Source organism: Mchenga conophoros, linkage group LG7 (assembly GCF_057382185.1).
Source record: "Mchenga conophoros isolate Kocher_MC1m ecotype Shallow Benthic linkage group LG7, M_conophoros_male_GT1.1, whole genome shotgun sequence".
Taxonomy (NCBI): domain Eukaryota; kingdom Metazoa; phylum Chordata; class Actinopteri; order Cichliformes; family Cichlidae; genus Mchenga; species Mchenga conophoros.
In genome coordinates this window covers 10,932,640-10,959,019 of record NC_140532.1, presented here as the reverse complement: position 1 = coordinate 10,959,019, position 26,380 = coordinate 10,932,640, and the positions used below count along the sequence as shown (strand labels likewise).

General features: G+C 39.7%; 3 protein-coding genes across 6 annotated transcripts; 2 read left to right on the top strand and 1 right to left on the bottom strand.

The window, feature by feature from the left end:
- Positions 1-402: 402 nt before the first annotated feature.
- On the top strand, positions 403-6,459 carry washc1 (WASH complex subunit 1). The gene is made up of 11 exons (XM_085282063.1): positions 403-541; positions 1,048-1,188; positions 2,178-2,289; positions 2,387-2,533; positions 3,835-3,971; positions 4,074-4,209; positions 4,293-4,488; positions 4,633-4,797; positions 4,999-5,157; positions 5,643-5,714; positions 5,801-6,459. Exons 1-11 carry the CDS (start codon positions 534-536, stop codon positions 5,944-5,946), a joined length of 1,419 nt encoding a protein of 472 aa, XP_085138189.1. The 5' UTR covers positions 403-533; the 3' UTR covers positions 5,947-6,459.
- Positions 6,454-24,391, bottom strand: ddx11 (DEAD/H (Asp-Glu-Ala-Asp/His) box helicase 11). 4 transcript variants are annotated; one of them, XM_085282059.1, is made up of 28 exons: positions 24,234-24,391; positions 19,861-20,003; positions 19,556-19,771; positions 19,382-19,468; positions 19,141-19,277; positions 18,500-18,557; positions 18,255-18,362; positions 16,441-16,528; positions 16,128-16,330; positions 15,943-16,017; positions 15,677-15,754; positions 15,542-15,588; positions 15,378-15,457; positions 15,235-15,276; positions 13,994-14,061; positions 13,868-13,906; positions 13,635-13,770; positions 11,908-12,042; positions 11,706-11,818; positions 11,548-11,620; positions 10,037-10,140; positions 9,792-9,941; positions 9,609-9,677; positions 9,407-9,507; positions 8,733-8,817; positions 8,548-8,623; positions 8,310-8,464; positions 6,454-6,689 (listed from the first exon to the last, which is right to left on the bottom strand). In XM_085282059.1, the coding sequence occupies exons 1-28, from the start codon at positions 24,367-24,369 to the stop codon at positions 6,657-6,659; spliced, it is 2,835 nt and encodes a 944-aa protein (XP_085138185.1). In that variant the 5' UTR covers positions 24,370-24,391; the 3' UTR covers positions 6,454-6,656. The 4 variants fall into 4 exon arrangements, with proteins under 4 accessions (XP_085138185.1, XP_085138188.1, XP_085138186.1 ...); XM_085282062.1 differs by lacking the exon at positions 24,234-24,391 and adding an exon at positions 20,599-20,657; XM_085282060.1 differs by lacking the exon at positions 24,234-24,391 and adding an exon at positions 20,342-20,426.
- fkbp4 (FKBP prolyl isomerase 4) lies at positions 24,368-26,380 on the top strand. Its single transcript, XM_085281373.1, has 7 exons — positions 24,368-24,414; positions 24,856-24,946; positions 25,041-25,124; positions 25,213-25,398; positions 25,528-25,671; positions 26,077-26,172; positions 26,279-26,380. The coding sequence occupies exons 1-7, from the start codon at positions 24,368-24,370 to the stop codon at positions 26,378-26,380; spliced, it is 750 nt and encodes a 249-aa protein (XP_085137499.1).

Here is a 26,380-nt window from a genome sequence, read left to right as displayed (position 1 = left end):
TCAAATTAAGTAATCTACGTGTATTTGTTGATGAGTGCCTACCTTTTATGAAACCAGTTTGGTCAGGATGAATTAAGAGGGGGGTTATTTTCTCTAATCTCTTTGAGAGAGTTTTGCAGATTATTTTAAGGTCTACATTTATAAGGGATATAGGACGATAGCTTGAGGGATATACAGGGTCTTTGCCTGGTTTTAGCAGGAGATTAATGTTTGCAGAATTCATATTTGATGGAAGTCTGCCCTTTTCTTTGATTTCCAACAACGTTCTGTAAAAAACTGGTGCTAGAATCGTCCAGAATTCTTTCTAGAATTCTGCAGGAAAGCCTACACATTCCGGTTTACTGACGTAGTTCAAGCGTAGGCTGCACTAAACGAGAGATTTCCGAGTGTTCCTGAAAGCAACACAATAATTGCTGAGTCGTCACGTGCTACACGGATGCGGAAGTGCGAAACTGTTGTTTTGCTAAACGAGTGGCTATCGTCGACACATTTTTTTTTCCATTATACTGTTTTTGTGGTCGTAAACAACACTCATGGTCAGGTGAGACTGTCTTTCTAGTAAAACAAGTCTTTAAACGGGTATGGCTATGCTCACGGATATTCTGCATTTAGAATTAAGAGGTGTCAGATGTCGGGTTATTTCATTACGGAGATCAGCTGTTTGAAATATAATATCTTCAGCAATTTGGGTGCAGATTTATTTACCGTTCGAGCTATTAGCTTTTAGAAAATTCTGACCAGCTGAAGACGATAAAAAGAGTCCACATAGTGCTGTGGTTAAAGAAATGATATAATATTCCTGCGCCGTCATGTGAGAGTCAGACGTGAAGTGTGTGTGTGTGTGTGTGTGTGTGTGTGTGTGTGTGTGTGTGTCAGTCAGAGACAGCGAGAGAGATTGCCATATGACATAAGCCCTCATAAATTTGATACTCAGCATGGTATTTTTAACAATATTGTTTGTCAGGAATGCAATCCTTACTATGAGAATATGCCATTACAACACAGTGGTACAGTTTGATTCAACTTTGTTGCTCTCTTGCTTTGCAGGATGACACAGAAGCACTGCCTGGAGGGCCAGGTGTACTCTGTGCCTCTCATCCAGCCCGACCTGAGGAGGGAGGAGGCTGTTCATCAGATAGCAGACGCACTGATGTACTTGGAGAACATTTCTACAGACATCTTCAGAAGGCAAGCCCACCACACACACACACACACACACACACACACACACACACACACACACACACACACACACACACACACAGTTTACAGTTTCCAGGTTGGTCTCGCAGTGTTTGACTCTTGGTTGTAAACTGAATCACTGGGTCTGCAGTCTTTTTCTTTGTTTACATTTTCATGGTTGCAAATACGGGATGAATATGAAATTAATAGGGAAATTACATTGTTGTTTGTGGTTACATTGTAGTAATACAATGTATTATACAAATTCATTATTATTGATATTGTTTTATTCCTTCAGTTTATACCACTACATTTTATTCAGGGTAGGAGTGAGCCAGATGTTATTCCAGAGCCTGTTTCAGGGATTGTTTCATTTTTAGTGTCATTTATTTAAAGGTTACTTTGATCAATTTTAGCTTATCAGATTTTCAAAATAGCAAAAAGTTTTAAAGCTACAGAGTTTTTAAAAAAACTCAACAGTAGTGATCTCTGCATTTGCTCAGGCTAGGTAGCAAAGAGTGTTTAACAACAAAAGAACAGGTTTTAATAACGCACAAAATGAATTGGTAGCAGATATAACAGCAGCTGTTGCAAGTTTGCTCATGGGCCAAAAAGCTTTGTCATATTTAATAGATTGCACCGTTAACAAACAGCAGCTGCTTGAGGACAGATGGTCCTGTCTGGCACCCTGAAAACAGAGGAGGTGTTGCCTGTGACAGCATGGAAACAATAACATTTATGAACAGAACAGTTTTGGCCATGTAAACTTTTGAAACATGAGCTTTTTATAAGTAGATCACTGATAAAACATGAGAGTGGCATTTGATACTTATACATAATCTCAATGAATTGTAGGAGTCTTCAGTTCCTTTTGGGGGGTTTCGGGACTCTGCAGGATATATAATAAAGAACTGGATTGTGCAGTATCCTTGACATACGGTTATCCTTTGTGTGTAGATGTGCATATGCCCATATTCAGTTGTTGTTGCTTGCAGGGTGTCAGACAGTGTCGAGAAAAACCGTCACCAGCTCAAGAGCATCACTGACCGGATCAGACTAGCTCAGGCCCGTGTCGACAAGATTAAAGGCAGCAAGAAAGCCACCAAGGTAACACTGAATCTTCACCCTAGAAGGCAGCTTTTTAAGTTCTGATACAGAATATAGGAGAAAAAAAGAGTAAAAATGTTATTTTATGTGCATATAGGTTTTCTCCAGTGCCAAGTACCCAGCCCCAGATCAACTTCAGGACTACTTGTCTATCTTCGCTGGAGCTACAGACCCCTCTTCACAAACACGGCCCCGACACAGAATACAGAATAAACTGCGACCCTTTGATGAAAAGGCTTTGCAGGTGAGATCAACACATTAAAATGTTGGGGGGGAAAAGAGCAAAGGTTTTGAAAAGCAATTTTCAAAATTATGAAAATGATGACTGTGACTTGCTAAGAGCCACATTGCATATTTTATTTTCGCAAAGCTGATGTCTTAAAAGAGTTTGCTGACTAGTTAGTGTTGCTGCTTCTTTGTTCAGCTCATGCTGCTAAAACAGCAGGTAGAAAACAGGAATATGGACACGGTTAACTTTATTTACATAGCTTTTATCCACACCTCACGTTCTAGTCAAATGAGGGCATGGGGACTCTGCGCACACTGGTCATATTTATGCAGACTGCTGGGCAAACCACTTTAAAGCTTTAGAGCATTTGCAGGAGTCTTGGTCTTGGATATATCCATAGTGATGTGGGTAATACCTTAAATTACACACATTTTATTTTGACCTGATTTAAAACTTTGATATTTCAAGTGAATGCTTGACTGGATGTGAATGCCCTGTAAACCTTGTGAAACATGTTTATGCATAAATCTCCACTCGGCCTGCGTATTTCCTGTTTTGCTAAGTAAACATTTTCAGGCCAAGTAGGTTATGTTGTCTGTTTAAAAAATACTGCAAAGTAGTACACAGCAGCCAATTGTATGTGCACTCTGTTGCTTTTACTTGCAATTTAGTACTTATTTAGGAGGTAAAATGGAGGTGAAAACAACATAGACTTGTAGAAAAATGCAGCTTGTCAATCATGTATCGAAAGCCGCAACAGGCATGTCCCTTCTTTTCTGTAGATTTAACTACACATGAGTCACAGTTGAAGTTGTCACATACTGTATGTGATGTATGTAAATGGGATATCAGAACCCAGCTGTATTTGTGTCACCGCACAGTGACAAGAGATGTGTTTTTTTTCCCCCAAGTGGTTCTTGTGTGTACGTGCTCTGCTCAGCACAAGTTCCTTCATTATTTATAGCAAACACCACTGTTTTTCCTTCACCGTTACAGAAAACTTAACAGGAAAAAATATAAAAATAATATTTTTTCCTGCCTGTGCTTGCACGTGTTTGTGTATCTGTGTGTATTTGTCGGCTTGGGAAGGGAACAAAAAAGAAAATAGAGCTGGCATTTGTCTCTGATGCAGAAATGCATTATTCAGTACCCCCCTCAATAGAAGCAATACCCCCTAACATATAACTTGGTGTTGTAGTTTGTGTGCATCTATGCGCAGGAGCACTTTGATGACATTTACGATATGCGTTGCTAAAGATTTCGTTAACATTTTCTTGATCTCCTTCTCACTCCAAGTCCTGCTTTCTTCCTTTCAGGAGAAGTTAATGTATTTCCCTGTGTGCGTGAGAAATAAGAAGAAGACTGAGGATGAGACAGAAGAAGGATTGGGCAGTCTGCCGCGTAACATCTCATCTGTCAGCTCTCTTTTGCTCTTTAATACCACAGAAAATCTGTGAGTCTGCACACGCCAGCACAGACACAGATGTTTATTGTAAACACTGACTGATTTCAATGTTCTCTCGTATGTTTTAATTTGTGTCTTATTTTTTTAAAGATATAAGAAATATGTGTTTCTTGATCCTTTGGCGGGAGCAGTGACAAAAACGCACACAACACTAGAGACGGAAAAAGAAGATAAACCATTCGATGCTCCTCTGTCCATTACAAAGAGAGAGCAACTGGAGAGACAGGTACCTTCTGACTTTTCCTTTTTTTTTCTGTGAAGGATCAGATCTGTTAAAACTTAATCATGGTTTTCTTTTTCTCTTAACAGATAGCAGAGAGTTATTTCTATGTGCCAGACCTGGGTCAAGTGCCTGAGATAGATGTGCCGTCCTACCTGCCAGACCTGCCAGGTATTGCAGACGACCTGTCTTACAGCGCAGACCTCGGACCTGGATTTGCCCCCTCGGGACCCACACACAACATCCCCGAGCTGCCCTGCTTCTCTGAGGAGAGCAGTGCACCAGGTAGATGTCTTATGTTGTGAACCTCAATCATTTTGTGCCCATTTGTCTTTTACTGTGAAGCTTTTTGTGATATCTGAAAAGATGCTACATAAATAGATCAAATTTTCTTCCAGTGTTATACAGTATTTCATCTGCTTGTTTCAGGAACTCAGCTCCAGCTTGATGGCACACCACCTCCGCCACCTCCCCCGCCCCCTCCTCCGGAGCCTTCCCTCCCTCCCGCAGCTCCGGCGTCAGCTCCTCCTCCGCCACCTCCACCACCCCCTCCTGCAGACAGCTCCGCAGAAGTTTCCCAAGTGCCAAGTTCAGGTTTGTCACATTTATGCACGTCAGTAGTCTCGTACAGGCTCTACACTGCTGACTTGGAGCGAACCTGACAGTGTCTTAAAGCCTGTTCCCTCAGTTATGCACACGCACACACGGACTAAATGATGTTTGTCCTCATAAATTAGATTGACCTCAGTGATGTAAACCCAGACCACACTGACTCACTGGCTCCTCTAAATACAGGTCCTGTGTCGGGTGCACCCAGCGAGGTGGTCCAGCCGTCAGATGGCCGTGCCAGCCTGCTGGAGTCTATCCGCAACGCCGGGGGCATCGGCAAAGCCAAGTTACGCAACGTTAAGGAACGCAAGCTGGAGAAGAAGAAACAAAAGGAGCAAGAACAAGGTGTCAGATGGTTTGAGCGTGGATGTGGTTCTGCCCATGTTTTATTAATGAGCACACGGCAGTCATCCAGGCAAAGTGGAGCGTGACCAGCCCCTAATTAGTATTCAACCAGGAGTTTATACAGTATTTCACACTGAATGTTAAGATGAGATCGTTTTTGACTATCACATATGCTTAACTGTGTGACTTCAGTTTCATACCAACCAACGATTGTACTTAAAAACTGTTTTACCTAATATTAGACAGCATATCTCTGGCCCTTTCATTTTCTCGCCAGGTCATGACCTTACATTTCTTTCTTTTTTCAAGAGAACTGCCTTGACTGAATAACTAGATTAAGAAAAAAAAAGTCTTGTAATTATATGCTTCACTTTGAAGTGCAGCACTGGGGAATTAGTGAGACCATAATCTCTTCCAATTGCAAATTTAAAAAAAATACTGGTAGCATGATTATTTATTTACTCTTTTTTTTCCTTCTAAAATAGCAGTGGGAGCGGCCGCCGGTGGTGGAGACTTTATGTCTGATCTCTTCAACAAACTTGCTATGCGACGAAAAGGTTAGAGGCCCGTTTTATGTCAAATGAAATTGAAAATACTGATATTAGTGATTGAATTTGCATAATGTCTTCTATCCTCTGTTCAGGAATATCTGGTAAGGGTCCAGCTGGTGGAGAGTCAGGTGATGCTCCGGCCGGTCCTTCTGGGGCATTTGCGAGGATGTCAGATGTCATCCCTCCACTTCCTGCCCCACATACAGCGACAACAGACGATGACGACTGGGAAGCGTAATGGACAAACACCACATTCGATGCCCTTTGATACAGTTATTTAAAATGATTTAATTTCCTTCTAACACAGAAATACTATTAAAAAAAAAAAAAAAAAAGGAAAATGCAAATGATCAAACAATTTACTGATGTTTAATTTAAGCAGAACATGTTAAACGATGATGATGGAACGGATCTGCAGGCTTTGCATTACATAACACATTGCTTTGAATTCTACGAATATTTCAAACTTCAGGAGTAAATCAGTCACATGTATTTGCTATGCCAGCGCTGTGCCTGATATGTGTGGTAGCTGTTCAGTAAGTAGTTTTTAACAAGCCAAACTTAAAAATAGAGGAGAAGTTATTTTCTTTTATGAGATTCAGACGGATAACCCTGACTAGAAGTGTTAATTGCCCCGTTAGCCTTTGTTTGCATCGTGCCATCAAATTCATCATTCTCCAACCATTAAATAAAACGAGATGTAGAGAGTGTACAAAAAATGAAATATATAATAAATATGAAAACTGAAAAACTGCCTGACTGATTTTTTTTTTTTTAACCAGCAGCACTCACAAGGGTGCAAGATGTTCAAAAGCCTGTGGTGTGATATTGAACTTTGTGTCTCTTCCCCCCCCTCCCCTCTTGCAGTTTCACATCATTTTCTTATCATCCTAACACAAGTCTCCGTGAATATTAGGGAGATGTTAGTTGGGTCCTTTGGGAGAGGAACTATGCTTTTTTCTGCTTCTTTTCCAGGAAGAACTAGGAAAGAAGAACATACAGACACAATATGAAAATTTAAAATGTCAATCATGAAGGGGACGTTTTTAACAATACAGGGAGCGCAGAATTATTAGGCAAATGAGTATTTTGTCCACATCATCCTCTTCATGCATGTTGTCTTACTCCAAGCTGTATAGGCTCGAAAGCCTACTACCAATTAAGCATATTATGTGCATCTCTGTAATGAGAAGGGGTGTGGTCTAATGACATCAACACCCTATATCAGGTGTGCATAATTATTAGGCAACGTCCTTTCCTTTGGCAAAATGGGTCAAAAGAAGGACTTGACAGGCTCAGAAAAGTCAAAAATAGTGAGATATCTTGCAGAGGGATGCAGCAGTCTCAAAATTGCAAAGCTTCTGAAGCGTGATCATCGAACAATCAAGCGTTTCATTCAAAATAGTCAACAGGGTCGCAAGAAGCGTGTGGAAAAACCAAGGCGCAAAATAACTGCCCATGAACTGAGAAAAGTCAAGCGTGCAGCTGCCAAGATGCCACTTGCCACCAGTTTGGCCATATTTCAGAGCTGCAACATCACTGGAGTGCCCAAAAGCACAAGGTGTGCAATACTCAGAGACATGGCCAAGGTAAGAAAGGCTGAAAGACGACCACCACTGAACAAGACACACAAGCTGAAACGTCAAGACTGGTTTTTCTAAGGTTTTATGGACTGATGAAATGAGAGTGAGTCTTGATGGGCCAGATGGATGGGCCCGTGGCTGGATTGGTAAAGGGCAGAGAGCTCCAGTCCGACTCAGACGCCAGCAAGGTGGAGGTGGAGTACTGGTTTGGGCTGGTATCATCAAAGATGAGCTTGTGGAGCCTTTTCGGGTTGAGGATGGAGTCAAGCTCAACTCCCAGTCCTACTGCCAGTTTCTGGAAGACACCTTCTTCAAGCAGTGGTACAGGAAGAAGTCTGCATCCTTCAAGAAAAAAATGATTTTCATGCAGGACAATGCTCCATCACACGCATCCAAGTACTCCACAGCGTGGCTGGCAAGAAAGGGTATAAAAGAAGAAAAACTAATGACATGGCCACCTTGTTCACCTGATCTGAACCCCATTGAGAACCTGTGGTCCATCATCAAATGTGAGATTTACAAGGAGGGAAAACAGTACACCTCTCTGAACAGTGTCTGGGAGGCTGTGGTTGCTGCTGCACGCAATGTTGATGGTGAACAGATCAAAACACTGACAGAATCCATGGATGGCAGGCTTTTGAGTGTCCTTGCAAAGAAAGGTGGCTATATTGGTCGCTGCTTTGTTTTTGTTTTGTTTTTGAATGTCAGAAATGTATATTTGTGAATGTGGAGATGTTATATTGGTTTCACTGGTAAAAATAACTAATTGAAATGGGTATATATGTTTTTTGTTAAGTTGCCTAATAATTATGCACAGTAATAGTCACCTGCACGCACAGATATCCCCCTAAAATAGCTCAAACTAAAAACAAACTAAAAACTACTTCCAGAAACATTCAGATTTGATATTAATGAGTTTTTTGGGTTCATTGAGAACATGGTTGTTGTTCAATAATAAAATTATTCCTCAAAAATACAACTTGCCTAATAATTCTGCACTCCCTGTAATGTTCCTCACCTTTCGTAAGGCAGCAAAAGCAGGCCCAAACGTCGTGTGCGTGGTAGTGCGATCTTTAATCCATGTGGGAAGTTTAGAGAGCGTAGCAGGCCGGGAGTAACGCCTGTCACACAGCACAACGGAGGAATAATCGCCCCGATGACGAATAGCTCTTCCTTTGAACAGAGGATATCACGCACAAGTTAATAAAACTGTATTTTGATATTGATATGTATTAATATGACTTCATTATCTGTACCTATAGACTGATTGACAGCCTTCATGCAGATGTTTTCTATTAGAGCTTGTCCTGGACTCCTCCCCTGACTGTGAGGCTGAAATAGAAAAAAAAGATGAGATTTGATACTAAGCTGCATGTCGCCTTCCCTCTAATCTTCTATTTACAATGAAGTCACAGTAGAAGCTGCTGGTAAAGAGTCTCACCAGGTGTTTGTCCAGATATGACATCTTTTCTTGCAGCTCTGGGGACTTGATGTTTGGATAGGGCATTCCCACCATCACTACACACCTGTTATCAAAAGCACAAACCCACACTGATTAGTGTGATATACTTTAAACCAGGGGTTTCAAATTTAAGACCCAGTGGCCAAACTCCAATCTGGCTCACTGCACGGTTTTAGAAAATGTGAAGGAGGGAATACATTTTATATTTTAACTGTATTTTAATACATTTTCCTGCTTCTCTTGCTGATAAAGACCTCCCCCCATGGCCATTCAAACTACATTGAAGTAATTAAGTAATAGACAAACAATTAAATGACATAAAAGTTCTTGTTTTTTTCCCCACTATCAGCTAGAAATTTCTTTTTTTTTTAAATAAAATAAAATAAAAAAAAATAGGAAAGTTTTTATGAGAACAGAAACTTCATGTTTTATAATTACAGCACAGTCTGGGTAATGGAAATAATTCTGTCTTTTTCTTATATTAACACATCTCAGCTAAAAGTGTAGTTCTTTTCACTGACTGAAAGGCCAGTTTCAATGGTCCAGCCCACTTGAGATCAAAATGGGCTGAATGTGGCCCATGATGTAAAATGACTTTGACTTTCCCTGCTTTAAAACGGTGTACAACTGCTTGTTCGGCGCCCTTCAATTACCTGCCCAAATCATCGGAGAAATTGATTCCCTCACTCATCTTTCCCCCAACCACAGAGAACAACAATGCTCCTGTGAGTCCACTGCAGTCCGCAGAACACCTCTAAAGTAAAAAAGACAATCATTGCTTGGCAGTGGTAAAACACAATCCTAATGATCATCAGTTTAGTTATGAGATCGGTTGTGTCAAGAGTGCAGTTTTACCTGGATACAACGGGAAAACTCATTCAGCACCTGCTCTACCTGGTTGGCCTTCTTTGGCTCCTGAAAGATCTGAAGAGGTGTGATTAGATAATTAAGAGACTATAGGACAAGATGTCTTTTGACTCTTTTTAGTGACTTGAGTATTTACTAAGTAGTTTCCAGTAATATATAAAGCTAATGTACCTTCTTCTTATTAGCCAATCGAGTAAGTGTACCGCTGGCCTCCCAGTGAGAAATGATCCTCTTCGAGTAGTCGTAAGAAGGGAAGAAGCACACCACGCCCCCGGGAACCACGTTGCAAATGTTGGAGAGAATGCGCCCGGTCTCATCCATCTGCAAACAAACAAATGTGCATCAGTCAAATGACACCACTGTAACCAATGAATAACAACGCAAACTTCATTCAGTATTCTGCATGTGTGAGTTACCATTCGAGGCGTGTCTCTGTTTTGGAAAGTGAACTCGAGCTCCTGACCAGACGGGCCACTACACAACACGAGGGGAAGGATGTTCTCCGGAGGAATTACGTGACCTAGAGGGCAAAATTTCTGTTATTTATCATGTTAAATGCATTAATGCAAACTAATATTCTTATGTTATTTTCGTGCACTAATACACTTCAGTCAACCTATGCACAACCACTACCACTAAGGCTTGCATGTGTTGTGAATTAAGATCATGTTCAAATGTCACAAAATGAGTCACAGAGCACAAAACTTAACTTGTTATAGGTTGGGCTAAAGTTTGTGTACAGTGGATTAATTTATGGTTTAGTTCATGAGATGTCTTGTATTTCCTCCTCTGCTTTGCCTATAAACAATCATCCATCTAAACACATCAATTTTTGGGAGTCTTCAAAAATTACAAAGGCTATTTCTGTAGATCTTACCCTAAGTCTGTAACTGAACAATAATAATGTAACAATACAATATAAGTAAATAACATAACTATCGTGATGGGATAAGCAGGATTTGTGCTTGTCCAGGTAACTTCGGAGTAAATCCTGAGTTTTCAGTATCATGAAGGCAGTTTGCCACGTACTGCGGGACATCTCCATGGTAACTTGTGCAGCAGATCTAACCAGCTCCAGAGCAGACCATGTTTGAGGTAAGAGATCAAAAATTATAATAAATAAATAAATCACTGCATGCTGATCAGCTATTTCTCTAGAAAAAGTCACTATTCCCTCAGACAAAAGTCTGAGGGAATAGTTTAGATTCAAAGAATCTAAACATTTAGTTTATTTCCTAATGGACATAAATAATGATGATGAATAATAAATATATATTCTTAGACAACTTTTTTGCTTGTCGGCTACAAACAATTTAAATTATTTCATTTTATTAAGCATTAATATGTGAGCCTAAAACAGGGCACCTATTTCTACTTAAACTTTATTAATATAATAGATCTTTTCCAGGTTGCTGAACAAAGTGCTTAATATGTAAGCAGATTCACATTCCACTTTTCCTGTTATAGACAGTGACACCACTGATTTGTCTGCAGCAGCTGTGTCCCTTTCAGACTCTATTATATGTGAAACCTCTTTGTATTTTCCACATAGTATAGTTTTATGTTCTTTTGTAAAATTAGTCTCTCTGCTGTGATTGGCTATAAGCTGACACCACCTTCTTGTAAACATGCTCGTAGGTAGATTGGGAAAGCCTGGGTTAACGTATTGTGCTGACAACCACCTTCGTGTGACATCACCTGACTTCAGGAACTTATTCCTATAACAGTCTGGGTAACCTCACTGGAAAATTAGAACTCCATCTAAATGTCTGTCATCACTTTTGTCAAGCAGTCTAATTATTCCCTTTATCAAAATTTCCCACAAACAGAAATCTTGATAATCTCGTCACTTAGCGAGAGTGCATAATAAAAACACAAAAGGGGGAGCTCCACAAAGTACTGTTGTGTTATAAAATGGGCCACTCACCACAGGAAAACTCAGTGATGCGCTCCTCTCCCACCCCAGCAGAAAACAGAAGCTCTTGTTTGAAGTCTGAAACCTACATATAACATCCTTTAGAGTGGAAAGATAAAAGATACGCAGCAAGAGCTCAGTTTATTTTTAGAGGATTTAACACAACTCACAGGCTGCATAGTTCCTCCTGCAATGATGACTGCTCTGCACTCCTCCAGCACCTGGGCAAAGTGGACTGCCGGATTCAACAGAAGGAACTTGACGCTGCTCTCCGACAAAGACCCTGTAAAACAAGCAAAGGGTGTACTTTACACTGTAATGCGTTGATGTCATAACTGTTCTTTATTTTGTGCTGTGTGTTTAAAACGGCACCTTGTTTGTGCACCACCACTCTGCCGTCAGTGTTGCTGTTAGTGAGAGCCATGAAGAAACCCTCCACTTGCATCATTGGAGATGCAGACAGGACTTTTTCCATCTCTACGGACTCCTGCTGGTCAGCTGCAGGAACTGCACACAAAACAAGAATACAAAATAAATTTCTAAGAATGCTGAAACCCCCCCCAAAAACAAACAAAAAGAAAAACAATAACCTAACCATAAGGTATCATCACATATTATGACTTCATCCCGCACAGTTATGACATTATTGCACTGACAAAATCTGTCCACAGACAGAGAGACATGCCTGCCAAGCTACTCAAAGGCCTCTTTGTGGCAGTTTTTGCTCCCTTATAACATATACTCAGAGTCATAAGGTTAAAAACAATACCAGTCGGGTATATTGGCTGGTAAAACTCACTAAAAGCAGAGAAATACTGTTCAGCCTGATGTTTTATGTTGGGCTGGATTCCAGTTTGTTTGCATGTTGGAATCAGAGACATATTTTTTTATTTTTCCATTTAAAAATGTCTACCCGTGCAACTCAAGTGCAGTTTTACAAATCCTTATACATTTTTAATGCACTGAATTAAAACAGTAATTATTTCTGTGCTTTAGAAACTGATTCACTGCAAAAGCTGAGTGTGCATCTGAATACTGTGAAACTTTCTGCTATCATCTACTTTAGCTCTTCTTCGTCTCAAGTGAGTCTGACCACCTTAAAGTAATCAGGTGACTTTATAAATGAGGAGGCCCCGGGGCAGACCCAGGACACGCTGGAGAGATTATATCTCTCGGCTGGCCTGGGAACGCCTTGGTGTTCCCCCGGACAAGCTGGAGGAGGTGGCTGGGGAGAGGGAGGTCTGGGCCTCTCTGCTTGGGCTGCTGCCCCCAGTAAGCGGAAGAAGATGGATAGATGGACTTTATAAATGAGCCATAAACATTATAATTAAGAAACCACAACAAAATTCTGATTGTGATATACTCGATTCATTTCAGACTGGAGACAAATCCAGAGTGTGCTCCGCCTTTCTCCGCCAGCAGTTTGTTTTAGAAATTGATTCTCGTACTGAACTGTTGAAATAATTTGTAAAACTTAGTATAGAATACCTAAAAAGAGCTTTTACACAATCTGCCTTTCATTTAACAGCATCAAGGAATTGAACAAGCTCCTCAAAAGTCTGAAGATGTGATGATAAAAATTAGTGTTAAACAATCAGAATAATTATTTCTATAAAACTCTAATCTTTATATGATATTGTGATGGTAGTATAACCCCTGAAGCAGGGACTATTTGTGTCTTTGTGATTTATATCTATGCTTGAATATATCATCCATTGTGTATCTACTACATTGAATATTATTACATGAATTTTTTTTTATTTCACAGTTCTGTTCTGCTGAGGGGCTACAAATGGAAATTAGGTAGTAGCTAAATATGGTAAAAATCATGTGAGATTAATTGCATTTGCTTGTATTGTCTCTTTTTACACTTTTCTGATACAACATCGTGCAAAAAGCCAAGTGTAAAAAACTTTCAGAACATCTTAGATCTTCAAAAGTACTTTTGTGACTGATTAAAAAAAAAAAACTATGTACAGTGAGGCGTTCTTTCAGTATATACACTATGCCTCCAATAATGATGCAATTCTCAGAAATATTATTTTGTCCTGAAAATTATTTAAATATTATTTTTGTGGGTAACAAAATACACAGCCGACCTGTTCCAGGGTTCTGGTTGCTCTGTAGGGTCTGAAGGTAGCGGTTTAAGCCTTCTGTGCGCCGGTTCTCCTTGTTGTTGCAGTGTGTGTGCAGAGTCACACCTGAGCCTGCGTACTTCTCCACAAAACCCCCCAGCTGCAGAGAGAAAACCAGGGTGGTAAAAATGTAATTTTACATAAGTGAACTCTCAGACGTTTACCGTCTTTGTATGTATGAGATAAATCACACTTACCTTCCTGCTGATCATGCTCTTCTCAAAGTATCTTTGTAACTACAGCAAGAATGACAATGAGAGCTTGTAGTTTCGATGAGGTGTGCAATTAAAATGATTGTGATTCCTAATAGAATTACCAACTACCTTAAACAAATTTATATTGTCAATCTGAGCCTTGAAGAGAAAGTTATTGATGGTGAGCATCTCTGTTCCTAGAAGAACAAAAAAACCAGATTTGTGCCTTGATATGTATGACTGCGTGTTTACAGTTTGTGGTCAGAAGTTTACACTCATCATATGTAAATGTCATGGTAATTTAGGGCTTTTAATAATTTATTAGAAGTCATTCACTCGTTTGAGGATGGAATGATTATACAGCATACATCTTTGGGTGCACAAGTTTGAATTTATTTGGGATATATATCTCACACCAGGCAAGACCCCAGGTGCAGGGTGTAAGACGCTAACAAGCAGGGCATACATGGAACGCCATAACCAAGTGGGTGGCATAGTGTACAGAAACACCTGTGCCGAATACGGCCTGGAAGTCCCGAGGTAGGGTGGTAGAGAACGACCGAGCTAAGATCCTGTGGGACTTCCAAATGCAGACGGACAAAATGGTGGTGACTAACAACCGGACATAGTGGTGATAGACAAACAGAAGAAGATATCCGTAGTGATAGATGTAGCGGCTCCCAATGACAGCAACATCAGAAAGAAGGATCATGAGAAGCTTAAGAAATACCAAGGGCTCAGAGAAGAGCTGGAGAAAATGTGGAAGGTGATGGTAACAGTGGTCCAGAAGAGCGCAGTTCTAGGAAGGGCTAAGATACTGTGCAAGACCTTCGGTTAAATGTTAAATGTTCCTTAGCAAGTTGCATCTTCACCAGTTGATTTGGTAGCAATCAACAAGCTTCTGGTATAACTCTGGTTGAATATTTGACGACTCTTGGCAGAATTGGTACAGTTCATTTAAAATGGTTGGTTTCCTGTTAATATACAGACACAGACCTGCTGGCAGTAAATCAATGATAATCAGTAACAAGAGGTTTATGGACTTTAGCTTTGTTAAATTAAAAGAAACCGTAGAACCTTCACCACTACTTATTAAAAGTTTTAAGTGATTATACAGTATGTACACATTTGAGTATGCATGTATAATTTTTGGCCCTGTGTTCCTTAGAGAAATTCCAAAATAAATTCAAACTTGCACAACTAATTCATTTTTTAAAGACACTAAAGATGCATGCTATACAATCACTCCATCTTGGAAAAAGGAAAGCTCAAAGAAATCATTAAAAGCCTCACATTACCTTGATATTCATGACCATGATGAGTGCATGCAAACTTTAGACCATAACTTTATGTGTTTATCATTGACTGACCTGGTTGTGTAGTCTGGCTCTGTGGACTCTGCCCCACCTTACCTGGAAGAACAAATAGGAACAAATATCAAAATGAGGTGCATTGCAAAATTTGATTTTACTGTCCAGCTATTACCCTCGCTAAGCTTGTTGCAGACACTCACCTCCCAGCACCCGAACAAGTCCCTCAATCACAAACAGGATCTGCTTAATGTACATCAGGTTCTTTGCCTTCAATCTGCTCCTGGCATTTAAGAAACAAAAATATCAATACAAAGAAGGAGAGACTGCGATCAATTTCCGAATAAGCGAATTTTCTGAGACTCACTTATAGCGGTCAGCATACTGACTGAGCTGGGAGTGAGCACAACAAAGCTGCAGAAAATTGAAACATTAGAACATCACAAGGAAGAATCGTCTCAGAAATCTGTATTTTGTGCATGTTATAGAATAATGTATTCACCTGTGCTCCACTGAGCTCTGCACTGTGTATACAGGAGAGAGTGTCACTAAGGTTATGAGCTTCATCTATGATCAACACCTGTAAAAGATACCCCAACAACTTTTTTTAAATATCCCTTTATCACTCAGTCATATTTGTATCGTTATTTTCAGATATTACAATTGAAAAGAGAAAAAATATATTTCTTAATACTGCCAAGATATTTTAAACACTTATTTTTCTATATTTTTAAGAGAGGAAGAAGAATACCAGACATATAATTGTACCTGTCCCTTTAGCTGGACACCTGCTGCTCGTCTTGTAGCTTCATGAAGCACCATTTGATAAGGTAACACAACCAGCTACACCAACATAAACAAACCACAAAGACATTAAATGAAAACCAGATCTTGTGGGAGAAATACAGTAACCAAGTAGCTCTTGTTGACAAATCGACTGGCGACTCAGTTACCTGTGCAGGGGGAATAGCGAGACGTGTAGAGTAATAAGGACACGAGTGTGTTTCTCTGCCCAGCTTCAAAAGCTGCTCTATGTCATGAACAGCCCCCAGAACTACATCTCGCATCTGCTGCAGTGCTGAAGCCTTATAATAAGGACACACGCTCTTTGCTGGGCCTCGCTTACGTTTTACACCCTCTTCGTGATGATGCTTCTCTACAAAATGGAAGGAGAGATGAAAGAGGCTTTCTCGAGAAAAATCAATAAAGCCTGAGGTTAAAATAATTTCTGGAAGAAGAGCAGTTCTTCCACAAAATGCCTCTCACCGTGCTTGTTTTTCTGCATCTCCATGCAGCGGTCATTTATGCGCTGGATGCTGCCCAGCTGCAGCACTTCTTCATTGATGCACAGATTCTGCAGAATTTTATAACAGGACAATGTCAGATGTCAGTGTCAAGAGTCACAGTTTTATTGATTGAATAAATGTAATAGTTTGTGTGCAATCCCAAGTAAAGTCTCAAGTACAGCGTCTTTGAATACTGTGTATTTCATAAAGGAAATACCCTCCTTCTACATAGACACAAACTAGATTGTTCAATGTGCTATAGAAGAGAACATAACACCATTTATCTTGCATTTGTTTCTCCATTTTTTCTATCATGTAGAGGATTTAACAGGCCAATCTTCCCAGCGCTGGCTGTTGTTAGGTGCTACTTGATAGTTCTGTCAGAATCTAAAAGGACTCTTTCAGAATTAGACTGTTTCATAACTGTTCCCCATCATATCCTGTTCTGCAAATGTCTTCTTGGCTTTATTATCCTCTGAAAATCAAGATCAGGTTTTTTCCTACATTTGAAAAAGCCTCTAACGGGCTGATTACACACATAAGAGTCTGCATATGTCAAAGGCAATGAACCTTTGTTAACTTATTTGTTATTTCTGACCATTTGATAAACGAAATTTAGTTATTACACCTGTGTAATAAAACCTAGTTGTTGTTTTTTTTTGTTTTGTTTTTTTTGGCCTGTCCCGTTTGGCTCTTTTGCCATCAGAATTGTTGTCTAAAGGCAAAGAAAGATGCCCAACGGATTTACTTTACCAAACTGACCATCCCAGCCTTGCCGTAATGGTCCATTTGATTCACCTTTTATTGTTTATTTTATTTTCACTTACTAAATACGGGACAGACTTGACTGGGGGAAAGAAGGGGAGAAAGAAAGAGGGAAAGAGAAACAGCTGAGAAGAGGGACAGGGGAGAAGGGCAAAAGACAAAAACCAACAGAATGGGCAGAGAAAAAAAAATGCATATATCAATCACCTGGATCACCTGCTGAGAAAGAAAAAAGAAAGCAAGCAGAAGAGAACAAGAGTAATAGAATAAACAGCATCACAATGATATATGGGAATATGACAGTAAATACTAAATGTTAAACATTATTGTGCAGCACATAAGATCAACAGAACACAGTGTGCTTTGAGGTAGGAGCCAAAAAGGGTGTAGTTTGTGGGTGTGATCACCCGTGTGTACACCTGTGAGCATGGACGCGCTTGTTTTTTGTTTTTTTAAAAGGTTCCTTCATGTAATAATCTGCTAGAGGGTGTGGGGGCCAATAAAACCTAGTTAACAAAGCACGTTGGTGAGATTCCTTTAGCTATGCTTAAAACCTCTTTGGGTGGGAGCAGTAAAAATTCGTCTATGAAGGAAAAACTGCCAGTAGGTAAACAAACAGAAAGACTTGGTGGCGTGCTTTATGAACAATCTGTACTTTTACTGACAAAAAATAATAATAATAGAGACAAATTATACCAGTCAGTTACTTTGAGGAATTAAAGGAAATCTCTCAAGTACTCGAGCTGACAAAAAAAGCACCATGGAGAAACAGTCAAAAGCAACTTCAAGAAAAAAGTATAATCACATCTATTGAATGAATAAGTGTACAGGATGAAGAGATCCATGCAAAAATTTACCAGCTTATGTTCATATATTGTTTGTGTTACTTTAATGAGATAAGATGTTTATGTACTCAACCAATTATGCCATTTGTGTGTTTCTGTGTGTGTGTACCAATGACTGTATAAACATTTTTTTTCTACAGTAGAAAAGATTTTTATTTTTTTCCAGTCACTGCTGGGTACATACCTGCCGTGAACCCAGTGTGACCACACTGATGTCCTTGCTAAAGGGGCTCTTTTGTACCTCGTGGACAAACTGGGCCAACTGGGAATGAGTGCGGCTGCAGTAGTAAATCTACAGATATGCATATGAACACAGTTCCACATCAGGAGAATGTCCGATGCTCATAATTATAATAATGTTCTTGTTATAAATATATTAATTCCATCCAACCCATTTAACTCTTACAGCTACAACGTGAAATTTCATACCTTAGTAACATGTTCTTCAACCAGTTCATCATCCTCATCTTTTTCAGCTCCAAAGAATCTGAGGATGCAAGCAAAGAAATCCTTTGTCAATTTCAGACTCTCATTTGGATTATTTATTAATTTTACCCATTAATTCATGTCCTCACTTAGTTTATTAATATATAACTAGAGATAAACTCAAAATAACGATAACTGATGTATGATACACAAAAAAAATAAATAAAAAAAATTGAAAATTGTACCACGTTGTATTTGAACTAGCAACCTTTAGCATACTGAGAGAGGACTGGTGCACCATTCAAAATCAATGGGACTGTATTGTCAGAGAAAAGTTTAATATTTCAGAAACAAAATTTTGAAAATCTAAATAGAAGCACGCAATGCATAACTGAGCTGCTCGTTTTGGCATATGAACACTCTGTCTATGACACATGGTGCGAGACTAGTTAGCAGGCAAAGAAGAAGAAAAATAGCCAATGACAATAACATGTACTAGGACTGCTGCTTTGCAACAGTTGCGCCAACGAACAAGCAAATCCACTCTGGAAACTAACAAAGACTAAACTGAACTGTAACCAAAAACTCAAGATGAATTCAAACTAATTAGAAAATATGAAACTATAACAATCAGTCTTCCTCACCTGCTCTTAATCTTTGATTCATCATCGCTCTCATATTCTGCAATGATCAGCTCCTCGTCTTCTTGATCTCCTGTTGCCTCGACCTGCTCCTCCTTACTGAGCTGAAGCAGCTTGAATGCCTCATCCTCTTCATAGCTCTATGAACAGACGAAACCATTTCATTCACTTGTATTAAATGACTTGGAATAATTTTAATATCCAAGTAAAGTTCCATTAAATGCTCATGTGCATGATGGCTCACCTTTCGCTTAACCGCATACTTTAGCTGGACATTGTTTCGGATCATTTCTAACCGTTCTTCTCTCTTCTTCCTCTTCAATTCTTCCTCCTGACACCAAACCAATCAACAATAAGCAAATGTTGAGCAAGTTAAAATTCAGACTTCACATACACTTCACATCAAAGTTTTCCTCACCTTCAACTTTGACACTAAATCACGTTCTGCTTTTTTTTGTACAAAGTCAGTGATCCAGTCCAGCTCTGCTGAGGAACTGACTGCAGAGGACTGAGCAGCATTAGTGGAAAGAGCTGCTTCTCCTTCCTGCAACAGAGCAGCTGCCTCCTGCCTCTTTCTCTCCTCATAATCTGTGAGCCAGCTCAGTGCTCCACATATCAGACTCAGTGACTTGCCCTAGATTGACATAAATAGACAAAAACACTTATTAATGAAGTCCAACAGCTTCTGCACAGATATGCTTTTCCCCATGCATTAGTACACACCGTTCCAGTGGGACTTTCAAAGATGCCAACTTTGCCTTTGTCAAGTGCGCTGTACAGGGCTTGCATGAACTCCTCCTGGATGTTATAGGGCTGGTAGGGAAATGGAAACTGTGCCCTACTATTTTCCATGCTCCTAAACCTTCCTGGAAGGAAACACAAAAGCAAAGGTTAGTTTCAACTTTTCATTTCTGATATGGACCTTTGACTTGCCTCTACAAACAACCGATTATAGCACCTTTTCAATCGACGACAAATTCCTTTTTCGGCAGGGCTCATTTTACTACAATAACTAAATCTTCATTAACTAAAGACCTTACCTGTTCACCAATACGTTGCGTCAAGCAGCTAACATTTAAAACCGACAGCTTTTCAGCTATCTTTAAAGTGAAGCGTTCTGCTAGCTAGCAATCTTTCTCCTTACAATCGTATCTTTTATCGAACGTCAATCAAAATCTGAGAAAATAGGACTGCCGTTTCTTACCGTGTATATCATGTAAAATAATGTCTGTTTTTAGTTGTCAATTCCCGGCTATTCAACAACCGCGCCAAAAAACAGAAGTGGTCACAGAGTCTGGCCAATAGGAAACGAGCTACGAGAAGGAGTGCATGTTTTAATGTACAGTAACGTTTGTCCGGACGGGGTTGTGTGTATTTATCCACGATTTTGTCATTTACTGTAACACTGTTTGATGACAGAGAATGTCAGATAGCCTTGATATTAGCAATTTGAGTACTGACCTAAAACATTCGTAAAATAAGCATGAGTATTGCTCGTTGGATTTGCTGCCGCCTTCCAGGTAGATCCTTTAAACTATATTTAACGTCACCTACGCTGGTCCCTCCCCCCCGGTACCTCCTAGACTGTCTGGAAAGTTCTCTGCCCTTCTTTAAGCGTCTGTGAGATGCCAGATTGCAGGATAACGTGGATTGAAGGCAACATTGCGTAAACCTCGTATTATAAGCCGATAGCAGCGTGACTAGTGAACTATAGCAAAGGACCTCTGTTGCTAGTTGGTAGTTGTGCTGTATTCTCGAGGAAGTTAAGCCAGCTAGTAAACGTTGATCAGGTTGTTGCTTGCAGCACTTGATCTGAGGAGTAGTAGGGGCTTTAGCCACCGTCACTATTAGCCAGTGTTAGTTTGGATTGTTGTGCAAGGCAGAGAAGGGACAGATCAGCTTCATGACGATGACTGCAGAGGAACAAACAAGTGAAGTACAACATACAATCCCCCTGGAAGGAGAGGACATCACACCAAAGAAAGATGGGGGTGTTTTAAAGGTAAAAAATGGTGCTTGATTTGGTACTCAGCACCTAGCTAGCTGAGTGGTTAGCTGACAGCTTGTTTACTGTTCGGCTAGGTTAACGTTAGCTATCGATAGCTATGCTGTCGCATACACTGATTTTTAAAAAAAAAAATTCAACGAAAGCTAACTTTAATGCTAGGAACACCTTATAATGGTATGCAGCGTCACAGTTATGAGAACTAACTCAGTACCAGAATGTCAGAAACAAGACTAGCTGTCAATGCATTTCTAGAAGGATCTGGAGCCTTGAAGAAACAACTGTCATTTTATTGATGGACACATTCTATATTTCATCCCACAATTAAACACATACTGAGGGCTTTAAATATATAGGCCTTCATTCATAATAAACAAGTTTGCAATTTAGTCGTTCACTAAGCGAAGTGCGTGGTGCGCGTGCAAGGCAGCGATCACAAGCATGTTCAAGAAATTGCTTTCTGATGTTCTTTGATAAATTCTCGTCTTACCTTTTTCTCCAGGTGATCAAAAGGGAAGGTACAAGCACAGAACTGCCTATGTCCGGCGACAAAGTGTTTGTACATTATGTGGGCACACTTCTGGACGGGACTCATTTTGACTCCAGTAGAGACAGAGGAGAGAAGTTTTCCTTTGAGTTGGGCAAAGGTTAGTTTCATATTTGTTATAGCTGCACAACCAGTGCAGGATTTTCTCTACGTTTTAAAAAATGACCTTTTAATAAAGGAAATGAACCAGAATGCATTTAAGGTAACACATAACCACATGACCCCACATAACCACAAAGGGGGTTGCTGCCCCTTGAGACAAGGGTGTGCCAGTGTTCGGCAGCCTCGCCTCTGTCAGTGCGCCCCAGGGTGGCTGTGGCTACAATGTAGCTTGCCATCACCAGTGTGTGAATGGGTGGATGACTGGATGTGTAAAGCGCTTTGGGGTCGTTAGGGACTAGTAAAGTGCTATATAAATACAGGCCATTTACCATGTAATCTACCTTTCCCCCCCATAGGACAAGTAATAAAGGCTTGGGACATCGGTGTAGCCACAATGAAAATTGGAGAGTTGTGCCAGCTCATCTGTAAGCCAGAGTATGCCTATGGCTCTGCAGGCAGCCCACCCAAGATACCACCCAGTGCCACTCTTGTTTTTGAGGTAAGGATGCCAGTTTTCATTGTCCATTAAGTACTTTTAACTGTGTAGTTTGAGATACTATATATCTGGGCTCCCATGATAGGATAGAAATTGAGAAGTGGCTTCAATTCAGCAAGTACAAAATACTTTACAATCTTTTTGCTTCCAAGTTTATAAATTACCTTTACAGTTCAGGTTACACATTGCATATTTCAGTCAGTCTGTCTCAGTTATCTTTGCAGTGAATTTCAGCTGTGGATCATAAAATGCTTAAATTTAGCATTTAGGATAACTTAAATAATTTTTCTGATAATGCTTATCTCTTTAAGTGGTATCTCTGTGGCCAGACTTGCAAAAAAGCAAATCATGATAAGCAGTTTCACAATTTGAATCTCCACTGTGCTTATAGTTGTTGCTTCTGATGGTGTTAAAAATTGTTATACAGCCTTCTGTTTTTATTGTTTTGTATAAAACCAGTTGTTACCTTTTCATACATTTAGGATAACTGTTGTAACCTTTTGTTTAAAGACTACAGTAAAAGAAAAGGAAAAAAATACAAACCTGAATGACTGCTCCCCCCACCCCCTGCCCCCAAAAGAACTAATCTTTTGAGGAAAAAATTGGGAACTTTGGAAATTATATTGAAAAAGTTGTTGTTTTTTGTTGTTTTTTTTAATGAAAAGATATACATTTTTTGTCACATGTCTACATGCTTATAGGTGGAACTGTTTGAATTTAGAGGGGAAGACATAACGGAAGAAGAGGATGGAGGAATCATCCGACGCATTATCACTAAAGGAGAGGGATATTCTAAACCTAATGAAGGAGCAGCTGTTGAAGGTAATTCATCCAGAAATGTGTTTGATACAATTAATTTCATGTTTTATATTTCCATCCTTGGAAAGTAGAGTCCCTGGTTAAATGTGTTTAAGTAAGAGCATATTGAGGATAATAATCTTTTCAAACAGCGTTGCCTTTGGTTATGGTCTTATATGTCCCTTATTATGTTTTAACAAACCCACTGAATAATAATTCAGTAACCGATTGGTTTTGTCACCAAGAGTGGACTTGCAGACATAACGAAGAAACTACTTTCTCCTGCGCCCTTGTCACAAGGGGTCGCTAGAGCAAGTAGCTTTGCATGTTTGATTTGTGAGTTTTACACTTCTAGGCGATTTGTGACTCCAGCTGGAGTTAAACGAGCAGCATTTTACTTGCCAAGTCACTGTCTAAACCACTACGATATAGAGCTATTCAAAGGTAAACCTGCAGATATCCACTTTCAGCAATGGTCCAGGTGATGTATTGGGCTTGATTAAAACCTCGATTATACTTTCCAAGTCTGCGAGCTTGAGTGGCATTCACTTTTGTTTTGTTCCCCCCCCTTTGGACCAACTGTGTTACAATGCTGTGGTTGCAGCCATTCCACAACTCTCTATGAATGGTACTTATGGCCATTATTCAATGGTCTTTGATCAATGGTCATGACATTTTGCATATTAATGATCACTCAGTGGGCTACTTTCAATCATTGTGCAAAGGTACTGTTTATAAGCGTGGTTAAACCTGCAATCAGCTGAGACTGAAGAGCTCACATGGATGAGTGACGAAATGTTTCTCCAACTGAAACCGCTACGTCTAGATGAACAAAATCAACTTTTTGGGAGTTCGGGGAGAATTTACATTTCAGCCCACCGAATATGCACACAAGTATAACAGGAATGTCTACTCGGGTCTCCAGCTCATCAGTGTGACTGTAAATGCTCAAAGATGACTGTAAGACAGTTTTGGTTTCTTTAAGAAACTGAGTCTGTAATCATACAAGTACTATTACACGGAATTCTTAAGGTTCCTAAAAATGAGACCGAATGATGGAAAAGAACTTCACTGACACTTTAGAAATGGCTGACTTTGTAACGTGGCAGTCTGCCAAGAAATCAAGACTGAGTGGGACATGAACTAACCTGAACATTTTCTGTCTTCTTCAGTAACCGTGATAGGGACCTGCGATGACAGTGTATTTGACGAGAGGGAATTAAAGTTTGAAATTGGAGATGGTGAGAGTTTCGGTTTGCCAGCTGGAGTCGAGAAGGCTATCATGGCTATGGAACAGGGAGAGGAGGCGGTCTTCACAATTAAACCTAAGTATGTTCACATGTGCAAATTCTTACCACTAACTTCATAGTGGTGACATTTTATGTTCATATGAAGTCAGTCCAATTTTAGACTCTTGAACTGCTTTTTCTGCAGCTCTCAAGCATCTCTTTACAGAATATTTCCACAGTTTAAAGATGCTGCTGTAACAGTAAATAAACATTAATTCCTGCAAGAATTAGCTACATGAATTTTTAACTGGATAGTTGTGCAGTCTTTGGTTTTAAGCTAAGTGACAGCATGAGTAATGACTAATATAATCAACTATAACGGTTAAGCTTTGCAATGTGATTAAACAGGAAAATGGCTGCAGAATTATCTCTTTTTTTGCAGTATCCAATACCTTAACTTAAATGGTTTTTAAGTTGCACACCAGCAGTGATTTTTGTGCCCTTTACTCATGACTAATGATATGTTTGTCTGATTTGTTAGATATGGTTTCGGGAATGCAGGAAACGCAAAGTTTAACATTCCTGGTGGAGCGACATTGCAGTACAAGATTAAACTAACAGCTTTTGAGAAGGTAAGGTGGGAGTGTGTGGCAAACACAGCAGCACTTTAGATGCTCATTTACAATATTTTCATCTAAAAAGGAAAATGTGTTCTTTCTATTTTAGGCTAAGGAATCATGGGAAATGAACACCTCAGAAAAGCTGGAGCAGAGCAGCATTGTCAAAGAGAAGGGAACACAGTATTTTAAGGTTTGTTTTGTTTTTTGTTTTAAATTTAAGAAGTGATCCTGTCTTGGATTTCAAGATGTTTTGTGATGCAATGGTTTATATGCTTCAGGAGGGAAAATATAAGCATGCATCAGTGCAGTACAAAAGGATTGTGTCATGGCTGGAACATGAATCTGGTTTGTCAGAAGAGGACGATAAGAAGGCGAAAGCACTGCAGCTCGCTGCACACCTGAATTTGGCCATGTGCTTCCTTAAACTACAGGAGCCAAACAAAGCCCTGGAACACTGTGACAAGGTATCTGGTAACTGTTCTTTGTCTTAAAGCAGCACGTGTGTGTGTGTGATCAGTGGTTTGTCTTGGTTTTTGCTTAAATACTGAAAACATTTAATTATATTTATGTAATTATATTTAATTATGTTATAGTCGATGGAGTTGGATGCATCCAATGAAAAGGCGTTATTCCGAAGGGGAGAGGCACTGTTTGGAATGAACGAGTTTGAGAAGGCGAGAGATGATTTCCAAAAAGTGGTTCAGCTGTATCCTGCCAACAAAGCTGCCAAGAACCAGGTATAACACAGTGTGCCTTTGATGTGTAATTCAAGCAGCTTTCAATGTTGAAATTTAATCAATCTAAGATGATATTTAATTTTAAAAAAAATCTGTCTCTCTCTGTTATGGCAGTTACAATTCAGTTTGGTTAATGTGTCTAATTTTATTGTACTACCATCCAAAATGAGACAGGTGAATGTTTAATTTATTTTCATGGTGTAAACGAAAGTTTATACTGGATTCATTTAGTAACAAACCAGGATGGGTGAACAAATATGACTGTGCTTCTGGGATTGAAAACGCTGTTTTTTTAGGTCACTGGTCATAAAACAACTGTTCTGCATATCCAGTCTTTTAGTTGTTGTTGTACCCATAACATATCTGGAAATACAGCAGGGTGACGTCTGCTTTATGTTCTTCCAGGTGCTACTTTGTCAGAAACGTATAAAGGAGCAGCACGAGAAGGACAAACGCATCTATGCCAACATGTTCCAGAAATTTGCAGAGAGGGATTCAAAGGTGATGGATCTGTTTACTAAAACAGCCACAAGAGGGTGTGATAAGCACGATTTTAGGTTTGGCAAAAAGTGAAGGTGTGCTGAACTGGTTTGTGTCTCGTGAACAGAAAGAAGCAGAGAAGGGGAAGAGTGAGAGCGTGGAGAACGGAGAAGATGCGATGGAGGTTGAAAACGGAGAAAAGGAAGCTGGGGGTGAAGCAAAAGCGTAG

Coding starts and splice junctions, on each gene's coding strand:
- fkbp4 (XM_085281373.1), top strand. CDS start 24,368: ATGGCTATGGAACAGGGAGAGGAGGCGGTCTTCACAATTAAACCTAA. Junction 25,125..25,212: donor AGGGAACACAGTATTTTAAG/GTTTGTTTTGTT, acceptor TATATGCTTCAG/GAGGGAAAATATAAGCATGC. Junction 25,672..26,076: donor ACAAAGCTGCCAAGAACCAG/GTATAACACAGT, acceptor ATGTTCTTCCAG/GTGCTACTTTGTCAGAAACG.
- washc1 (XM_085282063.1), top strand. Junction 2,290..2,386: donor GCAGCAAGAAAGCCACCAAG/GTAACACTGAAT, acceptor ATGTGCATATAG/GTTTTCTCCAGTGCCAAGTA. Junction 4,798..4,998: donor TTCCCAAGTGCCAAGTTCAG/GTTTGTCACATT, acceptor CTCTAAATACAG/GTCCTGTGTCGGGTGCACCC.
- ddx11 (XM_085282059.1), bottom strand. CDS start 24,369: ATGATAGCCTTCTCGACTCCAGCTGGCAAACCGAAACTCTCACCATCT. Junction 13,771..13,867: donor AGAGCATGATCAGCAGGAAG/GTAAGTGTGATT, acceptor TTCTCTCTGCAG/CTGGGGGGTTTTGTGGAGAA. Junction 6,690..8,309: donor CTTTTGCTGCCTTACGAAAG/GTGAGGAACATT, acceptor CTTCTTTCCTAG/TTCTTCCTGGAAAAGAAGCA.